Source organism: Phyllostomus hastatus, unplaced genomic scaffold, assembly GCF_019186645.2.
Source record: "Phyllostomus hastatus isolate PE091 unplaced genomic scaffold, TTU_PhHast_1.1 phas_scaffold_182, whole genome shotgun sequence".
NCBI classification, from domain to species: Eukaryota; Metazoa; Chordata; class Mammalia; order Chiroptera; family Phyllostomidae; genus Phyllostomus; species Phyllostomus hastatus.
Window position 1 is genome coordinate 1,556,702 of NW_025334013.1, and position 20,341 is coordinate 1,577,042.

Sequence of the window (20,341 nt, forward strand, 5' to 3'; positions counted from 1 at the left end):
ATCATGGGAGCCCCGCCCACCGGGGGAGAGGACCTGGGCCTCCCAGCCAGATTCAGGTGTGGTGGCTGCAGATGGTCCCAGGCAGGGGTCACGGGGTCCAGTCTGGACGTGCAGGAGCGGGGCCCTCGGGCCCTGTTCTCTCCTCACCTGCCTGAGCCTCCACTCTCTCAGGTGAGTGGGGCTGGAAGGCCCACCACAGGCCAGGCCGGGGGCCCTGGGGCCGCCCGCGGGCAGCTGGACAGGCCCAGGGGCCCGGGGGGTGCGCTTACCCAGGCAGGTCCTGCCGTCTGCGTGGAGCCGGAAGCCGGGCCTGCACTCGCAGACGTAGGAGCCGGGCGTGTTCACGCACCTGTGGTGGCAGCCGCCGTTGTGCATCTGGCACTCGTCCACATCTGGGCGGGGACACAGGGTCGGGGGTTCACGGCCCACCCCCACCCGGGCCGCCCACCTGCTCCGCGCTTCCCCAGGCTCCCAGCCCAGGCCCCTCCCCGAGGACAGACCCCCCAGGGGCTCTGCTGGGGACCTCCAGGACCCTCCACTCCACGCACAAGCCACGTCCACCCTGGGGAGACCCCCAGGTCCTTGCGGAGCCCCGAGGCTGCCTCAGTTGAGGACAGCTCAGGGGACCCCTGCTGGGTTAGTGGGATCCAGGCCCCTTTATATGGAAAAGACTTTTGCTCCAAAATCGAGACAGGATCAAGTCACCCTAAGCCCACCCTCCCCCCAGCGGGGGCCATGCAGTAGCAAAACGGGCGCTCTCAGTGGGCCCCGACGGCCCTCAGTTCCTGGCCCCCTGCCCGGCCACGGCGGCCACCCGAGGAGCCACGAGCTCTGTGGTCCTTAAGGAGCGTGTGCTCAGCTACACTCCGTCCCCAGAGAGGCCCGCGTCCCAGTCCCAAGCGGCAGCAGGGGCCCTGCAGGCGGGCTGAAGCTCAGGCGCGAGCCGGTCCTGCAGCAGGTCCGGCGGGCCAGTGCGGTGGAGGGTCCTCTCCCGGGGACGGCAGGGGCGTCCGAGAAAGAGATGGGAAGAGGCTGCTGCTGCCCTTGCAGGCGGAGGGAGGGGCCGCCAGCCACAGGCCACCAGCGCCCGTGGGGGCCGGGAACGGCCCAGGATCTCCCCAGGGGCCTCCAGGAGGGGCCTGCCTGCCCCCCGGCTCTGGCCCACTGTGCACTCCTGACCCCCAGAACTGTAAGGGGCCTGACCGGGGCTGTGGCGGCCCTCTGTCACAGCAGCCACGGGAACCGGCCACAGGGTATGCCGTTACGACCTCTGGAGTCCTGTCCGTCCCAAGTCAGGAGCCAGGCCAGGGAGCTGAGAGTCAGCCCCTGCAGGGGCATCTGCTGTCCCCCTGGGAGACGGCTGCCCCCCGGGGCTCCGGGAGCTGCAGTGCCCTGGGTCCCGCCCCACAGGCTCGCCCTCACTGTACAAGGGGAGCCCTGGGACGCCCCAAATGTCGGGGCCCCCACCTGGCACCGGCTCCTTAGACTCTGGAACGACAGCAGAACACCGTGGTCTCCCGGCAGTGCCGAGCGGGGCCTGGTTCCCGCCACGGCGTGGCTCCCAGGCCCCCTCCTCTCCCGTGCTTTCCCGGGACTCGGGGGAGGAAACCCGTCCCGTCCAGGGGAAGCCCACTCTGTCCGGCATCCCCAGACGCAGCGGCCGTGCCCCGAGTGGGGCAGTTTGAAGGAGCAGCCGGGCCGGGGGTCAGCAGGGAAATGCCTCTGGTCCTTCACTGCCCTCAGCCGAGATACATGACCGGGGTTTCTGGCAACCCCCAAACACGCCACACCCACTGGAGCGGGGCGACCTCTGTGCCGACGCTGGGCTGGGTCCCCAGGGAGCCGGCAGGCCCCGAGGTGTCTGTCTGCTGAGCCGGTGCACGGCGGTGCCTCAGGGAGCCCGACCTGAGGCCGTTTGGGGCCCGTGGGGTCTCTACCAACCACCAACCCATCACACGAGCTCCCGGACCAGGCCCCCACAGCCGGGTCGAGCCAGCTCCCCGACAGAACCCACCCACGACCAGCCCACCCTGAAGCCCCCGCCACACTCGCAGGAAGGCTGAGCCCTGGGGGTCCGGCCGGAGCTCCACCCAGGGGCCCTCCAGGCCCGCTTCCCCCACGAACCTGACGCAGGCTCTCGGCCCCGATGTGCGCACCCCACCATCTGAGGGCCTGTTCCCTCTCCCCTCCACAAGCCCAAGCACCCCCCTCCGGCACAGAGTCTGGATGCCATGCAGTCTCGTGACAGTCAGTGCCACCCGTGGCTGAGTGACAGCACTGGCCTGGCCTTGGGGACCTCACGGGGACCGAGCCTGGGCCCCAGCTGGCCGAGTGACAAAGCCAGGAGGGGCAGCAGCGCTCGCCAGAGTCAAGAGCCTGCAGCTCGGAGCTCTACGTGCCCCCGGCAGGGCGAGCGGCAGGGACTGGCCCCGGGGACAGCGGAGCAAGGACAGTGTCTCCGAGGAGCCCAGGTGCCGCTGCACACAGACACTCGGGGGACCCAGAAGGGCCCGCTGCCGGGAGGGACCCAGGCGGGGACTCACGGGGAGCCTAGCACCACCCCCCACCCGATTCCCGACTCCAGGGCCCCAGGAGCTCCCTGCACAGGCGGCACACTTGAGCTCCGGGGAGAGGGCAGGGTGTGACCCACCTCCCGGGGGCTGCTGGGGTCCTCCCAGCAGACCCCCGTGCCCCAGGCTTGGGGGTGGGGGAAGGAAGGAAGGGCGGCACCTGCCACACCCACACGTGACCCCCACGGGGCCCAGGATCTGAGGACCCCGGAAGGGGAGACCTGCCCTCGGGAGCCAGGGGCCTCTCTCTGACGTGAGCCCCAGAGCTGCCGGCGCCGGGCTCACTGGCAAAGGCCGCGGAAGGTTTTCCTTCCCCCTGGTCAAGCGACCACCCTGCCCCCAGCAGCCCCACAGCCGGCCCAGGAGGGGGCAGGGAGGTCTGAGGACTCAGGCGCTCCTGGGCACTGCCCCGCCCTCCCTCAGGCCCCGGGCTGTCAGCACCCGCGCAAACTTTAAACAGAGGAAACAAAGGCCACCCACGGGGGCAGGGCACCCAGTCTCGCCGCCTGCGCGGAGCCCGCCGGCGCCCACCTGCTCTCCCGTCACCGGCGCTCAGGGGGTAGACGGCCTGGCCCAGGTGGCACGGGTAGCAGCCCCTCCAGAGGTAGCGGTAGTGCGTGCCCGCGACGCGCGCCAGGCCCCCCAGAAGCCCGAGGCACCAGAGCGCGGCCAGACGGCTGCGGCTCCAGGACGCCTCCATGGCGGACCGGCCGCGCAGCAGGCGGCGGGCTCCCACTCCGGGACCGGCCCCGGCGGGCACGCACAGGCGGCCACGGCAGGGCTGTGCTGGGCTGTGGTGCCGGGCTGCGCTCTGAGCCGCCGCCGGGAGCCGTTCCCGCCCAGGCGTCCTGCCCTCGCCTTTAAGTTCTCAGCTTTCCCTCCGCCCCCCGCAGGTAAAGGCCAAATCCTCGGACCGGAGGGCCCGCCCCCGGGCCCGCCCCCGGCCCGCCCCCGCCCCCCTAGGCCTCCCTGGGTCTCCACTGCTCGCAGCCGCCGCCGAGCGCATTCCTCCGCGGAGTTCCGCGGCGGTAGACCCGGGCACCAGCACAGGCACCGTGACACCAACGCTCAGACCCACGAGCACAAACACAGACCCACGTGTGCAAACATGCACAAAAGACACACACAGCCCAACCGTGCAGACGGGCACACACGGACCCACAGGCACGAACGTGTGTTCCTAGTGCCAAGGAGGAAAAGAAACCGCGGCGGAGAAGCCTGGGGCGCCGCCGGGACAGCGGATGGTTCTCATTGCCACGCTCGGGAGGGCTGGGCCGCAGGCCCTCGGGGCCCACCCACCCCGTGGGGACCTGGGGATGACCATGCCTGCTGGGGCCCGGGCTGGGGCCCAGGCCTTCCAGGGTGGGGGCGGCGGCTCGGGGCCGTGTCCCCAGCACCCAGCACAGGGCAGGGCTGGGGAAGAGCAGGCACAGTCTGGGGGGCGGGGGGCGTGGGGCGACGTGGGTCTGGGCCCCCTGAAAGGCTAGATGGCACAAACAAGCGCCTGGCCCCCAGCAGGCCTCAGTCTCCTCATCTGTACAGTGGGCGGGAAACCAGATTTGACCAGCCAGGGTGCCCCGCCCCCAGCTGGATGCCATGAAACACACGTGACTTGGAAAGGAGAAATAGGACAGGGTGGGCCCACGGGGCCCAGGGAGGAGAATGAGACAGGGATTTGGGGGTCAGGGGCCGGCTCCCGCAGCACGGGGAGGGGCCCCACACGCTTCTGAAGAGTTGGGTGGGGACCGCCGACTCTCCTGCCCCGGAAGTCCTCACGACGCCCCACCCCGAGGCTCGCCCAGCTCTCAGCGTCTCCACCGCCCAGGGCTGCCCGCGGCCCGCTCACCCAGCCCCTCCGGCCCCCTGCCTCCTTTCCTGCCCGGCACCTCACTTCCCCCCTCTGCCCCTCCCAGACAGGCCGTGCTTAACCCTCATTCTGTCCCGAAGGGGACCCAGGAGCAGGGTGCCCAGGACCTGGGGGTGCAGCAGAGGGGGCCAGGCCAGACGGTGACCCAAACCCTCCCTCACCGGGCCCCCTCCCTCAGGCTCCTCAAGACAGAGGTCCCCATGGGTGCCCTCGCCTCCCTGTGGGCGGGCTCCCAGCGCGTTGTGAGTGGGTGGGGGGCAGAGAACCTGCGGGAGCGAACCCGGTTCCTCCCGAGGCCCGCCGGCCCTGGCCGCGGGCACCCCTGGACTGCCGGCCGGGACCTGGTGTGGGGGCTCCTCCAGGCCGGGCTGCCAGGGGCCTCGGCGTCTGAGCGGGGCCCTGGGCAAAGCTTTCTAGGAGCTTCTGGCTTCACACCTTGGCCCCTCACTCGGCCGTGGCCTGAGTGCCCTCTCTGGGCCGGGCACGGCTCTGGGTGGGGCATCGCCTCCCCTCCCGCCGAGGGTAATGGTCAGGACTCGGGGCACAGAGGGCTCTGGGCCTCCGTCCCCGCTAGGGCTGGCTGCGCCAGCTCGGGCGTGGCCATGGGAGCAGACGGACGCCGGCAGCCAGACGGTGCCCGCAGCCGCCCGCGGCCTCCCTCGGTGCCACCAAGCGCGCCCAGGCGGGGGGCTGCGGGGTCTGGAAGCCGCCGGGGAAATGCCTTCTGGATGCGGAGACGCGCGGAATGTCTGTGTCAGCAGAAGGGGCTGACCCCGCCCCCTGCCGGGCCGGCCCCGCCCTCTTCTTCTGGCTGGGGGGGCCTGAGGGCTCTCCTGCCAGGACCCAGGCAGAGCGCGGCCCATGTCACTGCCCCCAGATGCCACGCCCCCCACTTGGAGCTGGGCCCACCCCGCCGCAGGCCCCTGGCAGCGGCACTGGAGGGCAGAACCACCGAGGCCTGAGGCCAGCGGGGCCAGGAACCGGGACCTGGCAGCCCCCCCATCCCCCGTGGCTTCTGTCCCTCAGTGCTCACAGGCGCCCACTCCGTGGAGGTGCCTCCTTACGCTCACCCCCTCCCACTGAAGCCGTCTGGGTCACGTGACTGGTTCCGGGGCAGGCTGGTGAGCCTTGAAGGCCGAGAAAGCAGTGTGGGCACCATCCTTGGGCTCCGGGGGCAGGGCCATGGGGGCAGGGCCACGGGGACAGGCCTGTGTCCGACAGGCCGCCCAGCTGCCCGAGGAGGGGCCGGGAAGGTGCTGGCAGGAGGCGTCCACCTATCAGGCCTCTCTGCAACCTGCCGTGGGGGCCCAAGGCTTCTAAGCCCACAGCCCCCCTTGCCGCCCCTGTTCCCCTGGTGACTCGCCCCCGGCCTGGCCTGGCCTGGCCATCTCCACCCTTAGCGTCCAGGGCCCAGCCCAGAGCAGGGCTGCTTTTGAGCTGGGGTCAGTCACCGTCCGCCCGCCCCCGTGGAGCCCAGGCGTCCCGGCCTCGCGGTACTCCTGTTGCCCACCTCCGCCCCTCCCCACGTCGAAGGAGGGAAAATTGAAACCACGGTCCTTCCCAGAGCCCGGCTGCCATTCCCGCGTGCCGTGCCCTCGGCCGGGCCAGGCGGAAACTGGGCGAGCGCCTCCACTTACACACGCGCCCCCCCCCGCCGGGAGAGCCCGAGACAGGGTGTCCTCCGCCACACGCCCGGTCCCGCTGGGTCACCCACGGGTCGTCCGCCTGGAGCCCCAGGCCCCACAGCTGCCCATGGGCACCCGGGGTCCCGACGCCCGCAGATGCCCGCGTTGGGGTCCCCTCCTGGGAGCTGGCCCAGCGCCTGGTCTCGGGGGTCAGGGCAGGCCTGTGGGGTGGCCGTCTGTCTCTCTGTCGCCGCTGGCTCTGACCGCTGACGTTGAAGGCTATCACGGTTCCTGCCTTGGCCCTCACGGAACGTGTACCTGCCAGACGCTGCTCGCTAGGCAGTGAATGCGGCCAGAGGCAGGAAACGAAAGCTTTTCACTCTCGGCACCTCTGACCGGGGAGGCCCCGCCGCAGACGCCTCGTTGGAAACCGCCGTCCTGCCTGGAAGGCGCGGGAGGACGGCCCCTGAGGAGCCCCGCCAGGACCTTCTGGGGAAGGGGGCGGGGGCGGGGCCTCCAGAGGCTCCACGAGTCTGCCGGGCCACCTCGCCAGCCTTGGTCAGAGGGGAAGCGGGGGACCACTCGAGGGCCCCTGGCGGCTTCCCTCACCCCCTCCCAGCCAGCCCGGCAGCACGGGACAGCACAGCTGGCCCGGGTCAGCTCTCGGCCCTCCCGACCCAGCCGGAGCCCGAGGCGGCCTTATCACGGCCTGTCACTTCCCACGTTCCTGCTTCCCCCTGGGGACCCAGAGGCCCCGGCGGCTGCCTCCTCCCAGCCAGGCCGGGGGTGTGACAGGAGCCTTTGTCAGTCCCCCAGCTGCTTCCCAGACAGGCGGACAGACCAGGCCGTAGCCCCCGTCAGCCAGGGCCGATGGGGGCGGGGGCGTGGCTTCCCGGGCCGGGGCGACCTGAACACACGTGCCTCAGCCTCAGTGTCTCACACAAGGTCTCCGTCGCTCCTGGGGAGGGAGGCGCCCCCGGACTGGGGGGACGGGGGGGGGAACACAGCCCCTCCTGCTTGGAGCAGGCGGCAAAGCCGGGCCCGCGGGGCTGAGGGCCCAGGACCCCGCGGCTGTCTCAAGGCCTCGACCCCCACGGCCTGCGCAGACACCCCGGTGAAGACCCCCTCCTGACCCGGACACCTCTGCAGCCAAGGAGGAGCCCGGGGAGAGGGGGCTGCCGAGCCCCCCAGGGAAGAGGGCTGTTTTCATGACGGGCTGAGGACCTCACCGGGCGGAAGCCCCTCCCCACGCAGCCCCCGCCTGGCAGCCCCCCCTGCGCCGCTGGCTTTCCCAGGCCCCTGCTTATCTCCTGGCGGGAGGGCTCGGCAGGGTCTCGGGCCGAATTCCACCCCCAGCGTGGGAAGGCACGGAAAGGGACGCCCGGACTTTCTCCAGACCAGACGGCAGCACTGCCGCCTCCCTGGGGGGGAGGGGGGGCTGAAGCTCCCCACCACCCCGATGGCAACACCGTCCGAGGGCCACACTGTCCGGCCCGGGTACGGACGTCAGCCAACTCGCAGACGGGCGCTCACAGGCCAGCGGCCCGCCCCTGCCAGCGTGGAGAGACGGCGTGGGGTGAGGGAGTGAGGGGACCCTGGGGCGGTGTGGGGACCTGCCAGGGTCCCTCAGCCTGATGTACAGCTCCCTTCCTGGGCCTGGCTAGGGCCCTGGACCCCCACCCCTGTGCCCCCCGGGCCTGGATGTGGCCCCCCCACCCCGGGGCCTGGTCCCTGAGGACCTTGGTCAGGAGAAGAGAGTGTCCCAAGGCCGAGGCGGGGGGGTGGGTCAGGCTGAGGCAGCCCCTCTGTCCACCCCATGCCCCCCCGAAGCCGGCTGGGGGCTGGGAGCCTGCAGCGGGCGCTGGGCCACGGGACCCAAGGCTCTTCCCTGGAGTCCCCCCCCCCCACCCAGGGCCCTAAGGGGCAAGACTGTTCCTCATTCTGTCTTCCGGATGACGAGAACGAGGTTCAGAGTTACTCATGCAAGGGGCTCAGTGATGCCACAGTCTGGCCCGGGGGCGGCTTCCCCAGCGGGGCAGCCAGAATGCGCTTTGTGGGGGAGCCCCCTGGTCTCCCCAGGGCCCGCCGCCCGCCCACGGTGAGCCGCAGGCCGGAGCCTGCCTCGGGGCCTCCTGGGGAGAGAAGCCTCGTCCAGCCCCCGGCCGCCCGGCCAAGGGAGCGCACAGCTCCTGCTCCAGGATCGTCGTCCAGAACACGACGCTCGCACCGGGCTGGCACGGCGCCCGGAGCGGGGGCCAAGGCGCCCCCGGGCCAGCACTGGGGCCGCACGGCGTCGATTCAGCCCTCTGAGCGGGGTCTGGGCTCACCCCACGTCAACCCGGTGCACCGGCCTCCCCACGGAGCCAGCCAGCGAGTGAGCGAGCGAGGGAGCCGTCTTTCCTCGAGGCCACATCTTGACTTCCGGTTGGCCCTGCTCGTACACGGCCGGCGGCCGCCCCGTGAGCCCCACGCGGTCCAGGGGAGGCTGGGCTTGCAGGGAGACAGAGTACACACAGCAGGCGCTTGGCTCCCAGCAGAGCCCTCTCGCCACGCGGTGACTCGGGCCCCAGCCATCCCAAACACGCAGCGCCGGGTCAGCTAGCTCCCCGGGGCCGAGGCCGGGGCAGGGCAGGGCCCTCGCAGCGGCGTGCTGGGCTGAGGCCACTGCCTCCCGCCTGGCCCCCGGCCCGGCCGGCTCATCTGCAGCCCGCCCTCGGCCAGCTCTGCTGGAGAGTGGCCGCCTCTCCTGTCCTCAGGGCTCTTCCGGGCTAAGGGGGTCCGACGCCTCCTGAAGAGACGCAGTCCAGGCCAATTTGCCCACCGGGGCTGGTGGCCAAGCTGCGGACTCACCGTCCAGGACCTGCAGACGCGTGGCTGGCCAGCACCGGGAGCCCAGAACCCAAGTGGGGAGGACCCCCTGGAGCAGCATAGCACAGCACAGCCCCCCAAGGCCTGGCATAAGTCCCCATGGGAGACCCAGGGGCCCCGGACACCGACGGGGTGGGGGTGCGCACCCACAGGTCTGAGCAGGGCACGGGGGCCGAGGAACGAGAGGGGCGGGGCATGGGAAGCCTGAGGCGGGCCCGCGAGGCCGGGCAGTGGGCCTGCGGCCGACGGGACATGGACTAGGGTCCTCTGAGGGCACCTCCAGTGTGTCGGTGCCCAGGAGACCTCAGAGGGGGCGGCTCGTGCTACGGGCCACCCTGCCCCACCTGTGGGCACCCTGGGCCAAGGGGAGGGGTGTCTGACACTCTCGAGGAGCCTGCCCTGGGCCTGGCATGGCCTAGGCCCCTCAGTTCATTGCCTACACCAGCGTGGTTCCCCCACTTTAGAAGGCACTGGTTTGGGGGGTTCTGGCAGCAGGGGCGCCCCTCCTTACCCGGGCTCTAAGGAGGGGTGCTCCTCCCCTCCACCACCTCCCCTGCCCTAGGGACAGGGGACAGGCCTCAGCGGGCCCTGCGTCCCAGCCGGCTCAGCGTGCAGACAGGAGGTCAAGGCCAAAGCCGCAGCTCGGGCGGGTGACGTGGAGCCACCGCCGCTGTCACCGAGCCCTGGCTCCCGCGTCCCCCGCAGACACAAGGTCCCCATGTGCTGGGGCCTGAGCACGGGGTTGCGGAGGCCCCCCCCCCCCCGCTGCGCCTGCACCCCCCCCCACCCCTCCCCTGCCACTGGCCACGACAGAGACCTCAGGCACCTGAGCCATGCTTCCCAGACACCCCGGCCAAGGGGACCCCAGCTCCCGGACCCCGGTCCAGCAGGCGGTGCCCCGCCCGCCCTCCGACAGACAAACGGCTGACAGCTGGAGCTGCACAGCTGCAGACAGTCCCTTCTGGGAAAGGAGGCTGGAGGGGGCGGGGGGAGGACAGCGACTGCCAGACGCGCCCAGGAGCGGCGGGACAGCCGGGTGCCAGGCAGGGGCTGCGGCAGGGAAGGGGTGTCCCCATCTCAGCCGCCCCGCCTTCCTCCCACCTCAGTCCTAATCCGTGCCTCCCGCCCTCCCTCCCTTTCCTCTCTTCTCTCTGGGATTTTCTGTCTGCTCTTGATTTGGCTGACACCCACCCGCAGCGGCAGGGCCGGGCCCAGCGTGTGCCCAGAGCTCATGGGTGCTTCCAGACACCCGCCAGGCGCCCCTGGGGGCCCTCGCACACGCCCAGCTCACAGCCGCCCCCTCCCTCGCAGGCCCTGTGCTTGGCCACCTGCCCCCCCCACCCGGCAAGTCTTTCTACGTGCACCCCCCCAGCCCCGGGCAGAGTGGCCACCCCCCCTGCACAGCCCAGAGGGCGCCCCGCCCATATCGGACTCGTATCCGAGTCCCCCACCTCATTTCAGGAGACACATGGACCCCTAAAGGTGTGGGAGGTGACTCGGGCTGGGAGGACCCTGAGGACTGGGCACCACCCAGGACCCCACGCAGACCCCCTTGGAGGAGCCCAGGGGCGGGTAGGAGGCGGCCTTCAGCCACAGCCAGGCAGGGAAGCTGCGGCCAGGCAGTGGCTGGGGGGGCCGGGGCAATGGCTGTGGGGGCGGGGCAGTGGCTGTGGGGGCAGGGCAATAGCTGTGGGGGGCGGGGCAGTGGCTGTGGGAGGTGGGGCAGTGGCTGTGGGGGCGGGGCAATAGCTGTGGGGGGCGGGGCAGTGGCAGTGGGGGCGGGGCAATAGCTGTGGGGGGCGGGGCAGTGGCTGTGGGGGGTGGGGCAGTGGCTGTGGGGGCGGGGCAGTGGCTGTGGGAGGCAGGGCAGTGGCTGTGGAGGCAGGGCAGTGGCTGTGCGGGGCGGGGCAATGGCCGGCCTACCTCCGCAGGTCTTGCCGTCTCCGTGCAGCTGGCGGCCCGGGGGGCAGCGGCAATAGAAGCCCCCCACGGTGTTGCAGCAGTGGCCCTCGCAGCCCCCGTTGCCAGCGGCACACTCGTTCACGTCTGCGAGGGGGAGAAGCGGTGAACACCACGGGGTGACCAACCAGCCACAGCCACCCCACAGCCGCAGACCCTGCGCCAGCCACACTCGGACACTGTCGGGCGGAGACCGGTTGCACCTGGGGCCGGTGGCCGGGACCCAGGGACCAGAACACCCGTGGGCGTGTGCATTCCGGCTGTCCGCTCGGCTGGCCAGAGACCCCGGGCCTCCCTGTGCTGGGACCAGGAGGAGGCCACAGCCACCCTCGCAGCGACCTCGCCCCTGGGCCCCGCACTGAGGACGGAGCAGGCGGGGAGAGCCCAGACCCCAGCACCCCTGGCCTTCGTCCTGCCCCGGTGTCCATGCTGGAATGTGGCGCCTCCCCTCGGGGCCGGGGCATCACTGCCCCACCACACCGGACCCCAGACCCAGGGCCTGCGGGGCTCAGGCTGCCCACGGGGAGGGACAGGGCCCTGCCTCGCCTCCTCGGTGGCCTGGCGCACGCGTGGGGTGATGGGACGACCAGGCACCTCTGCCGTCCCCCAGCCCTGTCCGGGCTGCCCACCCAGGTCCGAGGGGGCTCCAGGGCCTCCCGTCTTCCGGGACCCCGGGAGCCAAAGGCCAGTCTCCCTGGCGTCGTGGGGAACGGGACCTGGAGCAGCTGCAGAGCAAACAGGACCCCAACACGCAGCAGGCTGGGGACAGCCAGGTGCCGGCACAGCCCCCAGGTGGGTGCAGGAAGTCAGAGGGCCTGCCCACCACACGGAGCAGCCCCTCGGGGCCGGCAGCCTCAGCTGGCCCACCCAGGGGCAAGCCCTAGACCCCGGAACGGTGTCGGCGCTCACCCTGTCCTTCCCGGGGAGGGTCCCTAGGAGACCCCGAGGCAGGCTCAGGGTGCGGGGTGGCCACGGTCCCACGGGAACAGTGGCGGCCGGAAGCCCCTCGGGACCTCTGGAACGCGGACCTCAGCCCGGCCTGCCAAGGCCCCCGTCGGGAATTTCCTGGGGATTCCTAGCAAGCTACATGGGGTCAGGCAGAGGCTGGCCCAGCCCAGGGGGCGAGGCCCGGGGTTTCCCTGCAGGGCCTGGCCTGGGGAGACAGCACCTGGGGGTCCGGAGTGGTCGGCGTGAGGCACACCCGGAGCTGCTGGCCCTTCCCGGCGTGGGGGCCCCTCTGCAGGCCGTGGGGGGTGGGCCTCAGACCAAGTGAGTGCTCTCCCAGCTCACCCGGGAGGCTGGCCAGCACAGTCAGGCCCCCCAGACAGGCCCCTCCGTGCTCCGGCTGGGCCTGCCCTGCTCCAGCCGCTCAGCCCCTGCGTCCGCCAGCAGCCAGACTGTGCTGCCCTGGGCGGGGGTGCCGGGCCCTCGGGCTGAGCCAGCCACTCACGTCGGGCATCCGGGGGAGAGGCAGGAGGGGCGGGACGAGCAGCCCCCCTCGGACCACTCCCCAGGCTACGGCAGCCCAGAATAAGGACGTGACCCTGGCACTTCAGGTTCTAAGTCACCTGCTCAGTGGGAGCGGGGGGAGGGGTGGCGGCCAGAGCCTCGTCACCTGTGCCCTCCCTCCCCAGCACGCCCCCTCTGGAGGCCACCTGGTCGTTGCCCAGCACCCACAACGGCTGAAGACTGCACGGCGCCCCCCCAGGCATCAGCCTGGGGGGCAGAGATCCTTAACTTTGTGTCGGTGGTGGTAACTCCGACAGGACATCGAGCACCAGGCCTCCCACGCTGTGGCCGCCCAGGGGTCCCCTGAAGGAATCTGTCAGCACAGGTGCCCGTGGGAGCCCTCAGTGCCTGAGAGACCGGGCAGGAGGGAACCTACCATGCACCCCAAATCCGCTGAACTGCACCCCCGTGCAAATAAACAGTACTCGCTCTGAGTGGGTGGGGGCCGCTGGGGGTTCTGTGGGCACCCTCGGGTGGTCGGCAGCCCTGCCGGGGATGGGTCCGTGACTCCCACCTGGCCAGGCTCGGGGAGGGGCTGCCACAGCCCAGCGGCCAGGTGGGCACTGGAGTCCCCAGGCCGAGCTGGGGCTGAGTCCTCGTGGGGAAGGGACCGGAAGCAGAGACCAGCAGCAGCTTCTCCCTGAAGCCCCAGCCTCCCCCTCCCACACCCAGGCCCGCGGGGTCCGGAGCCGCAGCGCTGCCTGTGGGAAGTTGGACCACCAGCCCAGACCGACAGGCAGTGGGCGCCCCGCTGGTGGGCTGCTTCCAGAACCATCCATCAGGTCATCAGAGAGGCCCGTGTGGACATCCCAGAGCCACATTCCAGCAGGCTCTCTGACCCCGGCCCCAGGGACACCACCGAGCCAGCCCTGGCCTGTGGGCCGTCCCCGCCCGGAGCTGCGGCCGCCCGTCTGCTGGGGAAGAGTCGGCACGTGCTCACGGGACAGGCGCCCGGAGCCTCGGCCTCTCTTGCTGCCCGCCCGGGAGCGCCCCCACCTGCGGGCGCGCAGCACGTCTAAGGTGGCACTGTCCCCGTTTTCTGGAGGGACCACGTTCTGCGGCAGGGAAGGGCCTCCCGCCCCTGTGACCCTGGGGTGCAGGCGCTGATGCTCAAAGGCTGGCCCCCACCCCTCCCCGAGCCACTCCCTGGGGACCCTGCTGCAGGTGGCAGCACAGGCCACCCAGCGCCGAGGCCGGGCTGGTGGGCGGCCAGGGGAGGCCGGCCCCCAGCCCTGTCCACTCTAACAGCGGGCAGTGACGCCTCCCTCGGCCCGGCAAACACGAAACCCCCGCACCACCCGGCAGGGCCCCCTCAGGCCCCGCCCAGAGCTGCGGTCAGGCTCCAGCGGACGCCAGGCCGTAGGCCTTCAGAGCCGCCACAGCGGCACAACCCCAGCGCCCCACGGTGGACAGGCGGAGAAAGCAGCCCAGGCCACCCGCACGGGGGCAGGCGGGGCGGCTGCCAGGAGCCTCGGAGCCGTGACACCATGCGGGTGCAGGAACCCCAGAGAGAGGAGCCGGGCAGGCAGGGGAGGCCACGCCGTGACGCCCCAGACGGAAATGTCCGGGACGGGCAAACGCACAGAGACAGGGCATGGCCCGGGGCTGCCAGGGCCGGGGTGGGGGCAGGGGTGAGAGAGGAAGGAAGGGGGAACCGGGGAAGCTGTTCTGGGGGATGAGAAGGTTCTGGAAGGCGGCAGTCGCACAGCATAGTGGACGTTCTAAATGCCACTGACTCGCTCTCTTGAAAGGGGTCAGCTTTGCGCTGGGCCGGGGTGGACAGGGACCTCGGGTCTGAGACAGGAGCAGGGGACTGCACGGCGCCCCTCTGTGGGTGCAGGGGGGGGCCCTGCAGCGTCCAGGCTGGGGAAGGGGACACAGCTCATCTGTCCTGCGTCCCCTGGGACATGCTGCAGCCCTCCCTGGGCATGCGTCTGTAGGTAGAGGTGAGGGTGGGCCGGGGGCGCGGCCAGGGGCCCCCACCTGCCGTGAGGAAGAGGAACCCTGAGCGCAGGGAAGGTTCACCGGAAGGAGGCGGCTGAGACCGCCCGAAGGGAGGTCCCCTAGCCTGGTGGGCAGGGGCGTGGCTGGGCCTTGGCTAGCCAGGCCTGGGGGGACAGTGACCCCACCCCCACCTGCCCTCCCGGATCTACAAGGCTCTGCCCGCGGAGGAAGCCGGGAGCGCCTCCAGCCTGCAGCTGGGGGACACCCGGACGGGCCAGGGCTGCTCCGGCATCTCCTGGGGGGTCAGGGGGGGGCCGAGGGGACCAACTCTCGGGGGCGGCACCCACGGCCCCTGGAGGCGGACACGTCCGAGCTGCAGGCACGGTGGGGGGGGGGGGCACTGGCCTCCTGCTGGGGCTTCGCCGAGGGCCCTGAGCTTTCCGAGGCCCACTTCCGAGGCCCACCTCCCAGGGAAGGGCGGGCCGCCCCTCACGCCCCTGTGCCCGGCTAAAGGAAGGGGGGGTCCAGGGTCTGGGAGAGGGGTGCTGGAAGCTTCCAGCATATCAGACGGTGCCAACACGGGGAACCTCCTCCCCGGGCAGGAGGCGGCAGGCTCCTATCTCCCCAGGAATGTTCTGCCCCCGGAAGCCCACGGCCCCTCCCTCCCTCGGGGGCAGCGGGATGCCCGGGCCCTGTGCGAGCGTGCTCCGCAGGCCGACGTGCCCGCTCTGGGCCGCGGCCAGCACAGGTGGGGACCTGCCTCCGGAGGCCGCTCAGCCCCACCTGAGCCCCCCCACACCCCGAGGCATGTTGTGGGCAGGGCTTCCAGCCCCGACGGGGTAAGACAGGGCCCCCCTGGGGGCTCCGAGCCAGCCTGGTGGGGGCAGACACCACAGGGATCAGACAGAGGGGGGAGACGCTGGGCTGGGAGCACCTGGGTCAGCCAGTGCGAGGCAAGGTGGCTCAGGTCAGCCAGCCGCGAAGGCAAGGGCACTGGGGGCACTGGGGCCACTGGGAAGGCGGGGCAGGGCAGAGGAGGAGGGGCGGGGCCCAGCGCAGGCCAGGTCCCGGCTCCTGGTGGGGGCAGAGGTTCAGGAGGGCCCCAGCTTCTGCCCAGGGGCGTAGGAAATGCACCTGAGCCAGGGGCGGGGCCCCGGTGTCCCGGCCACAGTGTGGGCTTACAGGGGAGGGGGAGGGCACATTGTTTCCCGGTGGCCGGGACCAGGTGTCACAGACCTGGGGCTGGGACAACAGAGATGCGTCCTCTCAGAGTTCCAGAGGCCGGGGATTCTGACTCAGGGTCCCTGTGCTACCCCCAGGGGTGGGCAGGCTGCACCCCATGTTGAGCTCCCGAGGGGGACCCTCCCTGCCTCCTCCAGGGCCAGTGCTGCTGGGCTGCGGCCGCATCGCGCCAGCCCTACTCCTGGGCCTGGACGGCAGGGCAGGAAGCCGGGCCCAGCACGTGAGCCTGCCGCTGCTGCGGCATCACCCACGGCGGCCGGTGCTCAAGGCCCCCCCCCAGCACCCCCTCTCTGATCCACCAGGTGAGGCCATGCCCGAAACGGGCCTGGGGCCCCCCAGGCTCGGGGCCCGGCTGCTCGGCCTCCCAGCGGCAGGGCAAACACGGCCCACAGCGGAGCCCGCCGGCTGGGCCTCCATGTCCGCATCTCTGAAACAGGGCGAGGAAGGCAGCCACGGGGCCCGCCAGGGACCGGGGGACCCTCGAGGACAGCCCCGGGCTGTCGGTGCTGATCCCACTGGGGTCAGAATCGAAACCCCGCAGCAGCACAGCCCGGGACCCGGGACCCAGGCCCTCAGCACCAGGACCCAGGCCGCCGCTCGCTCCTCAAAGCTGTGTGGGCCTTTGGGGAACTCAGAGACCCCACAGACACGGAGAGAGCCCCGCCCACATCCACCCGAGGTCTCCTTCACCCTTCACCCTTCCCCCTTCCCCCTTCCCCCTTCCCCCTTCCCAGCACTCTGGCTCAGGCAGCCGCCTGGGCTTGTCCCAGGAGCCCCAGGCTCCGGGGCCAGCACCGAGCTCCCCAGCCACCAGGGCAGCGCCCGCCAGGTGGGGCGGGAATGAGGGCCGGCGGCCAGAGCAGGCGCACCCCTGCCCCCGGCTCAGGAAACGGGCGCCCCGGATCCGCCTTCCGAAGAACCTCCCGGGAGAACGTGCCAGAAACAGGCTCCCAAGTCAGCACGCTGCCCCGCCATCGCCGTCTCCTGGTCCCTGCGGGACGCCCACACCCAGCAGCTCCCAGAACGGGTGGGGGCCGGGCAGACCGCAACACGCCTCGGACATGCGTGAAGCCAGCTGGCAGGTTCCCAGGCTGACCCCCGCGACCTCAGCCCAAGGAGACCACCACCAGCTCCTCAGGGCAGAGCAGGCCACACCCCTTGTACGTACGGGGTTGCCGAGGTGACTGGCAGGTCCAAGGCTGCTGGATGGACCGGGTTAAACTGGCGGTGACCCCCACCAGGGCCCGGGGCGAGCAGGGGCGGGGGGAAGGCCCAGAAAGACTGGGACGGAGGCTCCCTGTGGAGGGCAGCTGGCAGAGGGAAAGCCTGCCGTCCCGCTGGGTTTCGGGGCGAGGCTGCGGCCCTCAGCTGGGCTTCCCCAGGCTTAGTTACGGTGGCGGGCAGAGCAACAGCACTCCCCCCCAGGCGCCCTCACCCCGACCCGGCCCCTGTGGCCGCCAGCGCGGGCAGGGCGGAGTGGAACCAAGTTTGCTGGCCAGCGGGCCGCACACAGGGACAGCACCGCAGATGGAGTGGGGGGGGGCACGTGTGATCTCAGGGCCCCACCAGCAGGCAGGGCGGGGGGAGAGAGCGCCGAGGCCCCAGGACAGAGGTGACGGCATGGGGAGCGGGGTCAGAGGTGCCACCGGGCCGGCTTTAGCTCGACGAAGGGGCCCCAGGCGCCTCCAGCCCTGGAGGGGACCCGGCGCCCCCACGGCCTCCAGGAGGAGCCGGTCCCGCCCGAAGCTGGACATCAGCCCCACGAGACCCGGGTCGGGCTCGGGACCCCCGAACAGTGAGGGGACAGACCCGCGCTGTCTGAAGAAGCAGCCAAGCGTGTGGTGGCGGCGCGGCAGCAAAAGAAAAGTGCGGTCGTAGGCAGGTGCCCCCTTCAGACTGGGAAGAAAAAACACACTTCCTCAGACAAGAGAGCGCCTGGCTCCCAGCGGCCGCCCGCCGGGCCCTGGCCCCCGGGGCCTGGGGAGGGCGCTGCAGGGCGGGGGGAGGGGGGTGCAGCACCCTCTGCATGAGCTGAGCTGGATAGGGGGCCCCCCCATCACTCACCCCCCAACAGCATCAGCTGCGTGCCGACAGACGCCCAACCCCCACGTGAGGGACGGCCTTCTCGGCTCTCCCAGGGCCCCGGAGTCGGGAGTCGGGGTTGGGAGGAAGACCCGCAGGGCTGGGGGGGGGGACCCAAGCAGCACAAACAGGTGGGCGGTCGGGGGCAAAGGGCAGAAGGGACATGGGGGGGCTCCTGGGAGAAGCATCGCGGGGGCTGAACCCACTCAGAAGGGCTCAGAGGAGGCCCGGGGTGCTGCCCCGACCGGCGTGGCACCCGGCAAAGGCCGCGCTCCCCGGCTCCGGAGGCCGAGCCCTGTGCCCAGTGCCTTGGGTGGGCCTTCCTCCTCTGGACCCCGGAGGACACTCCCTTCCTGCCTGGGCAGCAACCTGGGCAGCAACCGGGCTGTGCTGGTCCCATGTCACCCCCTGGTGGCAGCTCCGGGAACTGCCTGCGGGAGCCCAGGGCAACTGCAGAGCGGAGGAGAGTCGCAGGAGAGGCCCCGGGCTGCGGGGTGGGCGCCCCCAGTGTGGGGCGGCCAGCGCCTCGAGACAGGAGGGGACCCTCCGTCCACGTGCTCCGAGGCGTTGCCTCGATGCCCGACTGTTCAAACGGCTTCCAAACGGTTGTCACAATGGCAGTCAGAAACCACAGGGAGGTTGGGGGGGTGGGCGTCAGGCAGAGGTGGACGGCCCGTGTTCGGGGACCGGAATTAAGGGTCTGAGCACATGCATGGAGACACGTGCCCAGGAAGCTGGGGGCCAACACGCAGCGGGCGGGGGGGCCGCCCTCAAGACGGAGAGGTTTCGCTTGTCTCATTTTGAATGAACAGGGTTATTTCTTAGAGCAGTTTTGGGTGTATGGCAAACCGAGTGGAAAGGACAGAGCCCCACGCACCCTACCCCCACACCCCCCCCCCCGCCCCGCCATCAGCAGCACGCAGGTGGTGGGCTGCGTCTGTCCCCCGGGGCAGTGCTGACGCGGGGTCTCCAGCACAGCCAGGTGTCGGGGCGGCCCTGGGGAGGACCTCCGAGGGTCCTCTGCCCACCCCCATGGTGTCACTCGGGGCTGCGGCTGCGGAGGAGGGGGTGCCGCCCTTCCCTGAGGGCCTGTCCGGGGAGTCGCCATGCCCTGCGCGGCCTTGGCCCACGCACCTTCTGAGCTGCTCCCCTTGGTCGTCCCAGGGTCTGGGGTTCCTTCCCCGGCCAGGAGAGCTTGGGCCCCAAACCCCGCCCCATCAGTGGTTTCCAGGGCAACCATGGAAACCAAGAGTGGGTCGCCTGGAAACGGTCAGACAGGCCTCACCCGCTCTGGATTTCCAAGGTCACCCGGCACTGCCCCCCAGCAGAAGGCCACAGGGCAGGCCACCAGTGGGGTGCCGGGCTCCCCCTCCCCCAGGCCTCCCTCTGGCACACACCTGTTCGGGAATCCCCGGACTCCGAGGGCAGGGGCGGCTGTCGGCCCCTCTGCACCCCAGGTGCAGGCACAGAGGTGGCCCAGGGTTAAGGGAAGTTTCAGGGTTTGAGAAACACCTGACAAATCCCCCAGGTCCTCTGGCAGGCGGGGTGCCACCAAGGGACGACCCCCAGCAGGAGACAGCCTTCCGAAGGGGGTGCTCTCACGCCCCACGGACGGGAGCGGGCCGCGGCTCTGGCCAGGGAGGAGCCAGGAAGAGAGCCAGGCCTCCAGCGGAGCTCAGGGGCCTGGTGTGGGGGGTGCTCCCCACTCCGCCAGGCCCAAGGGCTAAGGGGGACCAGGCCTCACAGGAAGTTCAGGCAAGCTGGAGGCGAGGGGCCCTGAAGGTCCGGGAGCAGGACCCCAGGCAGGCAGCGGCCGTCCAGGGTGTTTAAGGAAGGGGCAGCCCCCAGGGCAGGAGCTGGGGCGACACCCTGGGGCCGAGTCCACTGCTCATTTGGGGGTGGAGACCCTGGGGCTTGTGCGGGGCCCCAGGCCATGGGCAGCGGGTCCCGCGAAAAGGCGCCAGCGCTGCCCCACGCCGTGCGGCACCCACGGAGCCGTGTCTCCCCCCACAGGAAGGCGAGGGGCCGGGGGACGCGCCGGGCAGGCCCGCGCCGCGGCCGCGCCCGAGGCTGACGCGCTTTCCTGACTTCGGACGGGTTTCTGTTTACTCTGAAAGTTATCAGGTTCGGTCTGTTTATACAAATCAGCCTCCAAAAATGTGGAAACGGGGCTTTTTCCCATGCGTTTCCCAGAAAACAAGACGAGTGCAGAAGACCCAGAAGGGAGCCAAGAACATTCCTTGGTTCCCCGAACACCCAGGTCCCCGCGCCCCCTCCGAGGCCCCGCGCCTGGATGTCCCGCTCTCGGCTCGGCAGCCAGGCCGGTGCAGCCCGGGGCCGGCACCCCGCTTTTGGGCGCCCCACGCCGCAGGCCCCGCTCAGGAAGGGCTTGCACATTCAGCCCAGCTCCTGTATGTGTGTGTGTGTGTGTGTGTGTGTGTGTGTGTGTGTGTGCATGCACAGGTGTGTGTGCACATGCAGTTACGTGTGTGAGTGCATGTGCTATGTGTTTGCAGTATATGTGTGCATGTGCATTCGTGTGTGTGGTGTGTGTGCATGTGTGCTGTGCGTGTGTGTGCGAGACTGCATGTGTGCTGTGTGTGTGTTTGCACACGTGTGTGGGCGTCCTGCATGGCAAAGCATGTGTGCATGTGCACTCACGTGCGCTATGTGTG

At 71.0% G+C, this 20,341-nt stretch overlaps 1 protein-coding gene across 1 annotated transcript in view; it reads right to left on the reverse strand.

The window, feature by feature from the left end:
• MEGF6 (multiple EGF like domains 6) overlaps positions 1 to 20,341 on the reverse strand; it is a 76,238-nt gene that overhangs the window by 26,490 nt on the left and 29,407 nt on the right. Inside the window, exons 8-9 of the mRNA XM_045858729.1 lie at positions 10,854 to 10,976; positions 270 to 392 (exon numbers count right to left, since the gene is read on the reverse strand). Coding sequence (XP_045714685.1) covers positions 270 to 392; positions 10,854 to 10,976 — 246 coding nt within the window. The remainder of the gene's footprint in view (positions 1 to 269; positions 393 to 10,853; positions 10,977 to 20,341) is intronic.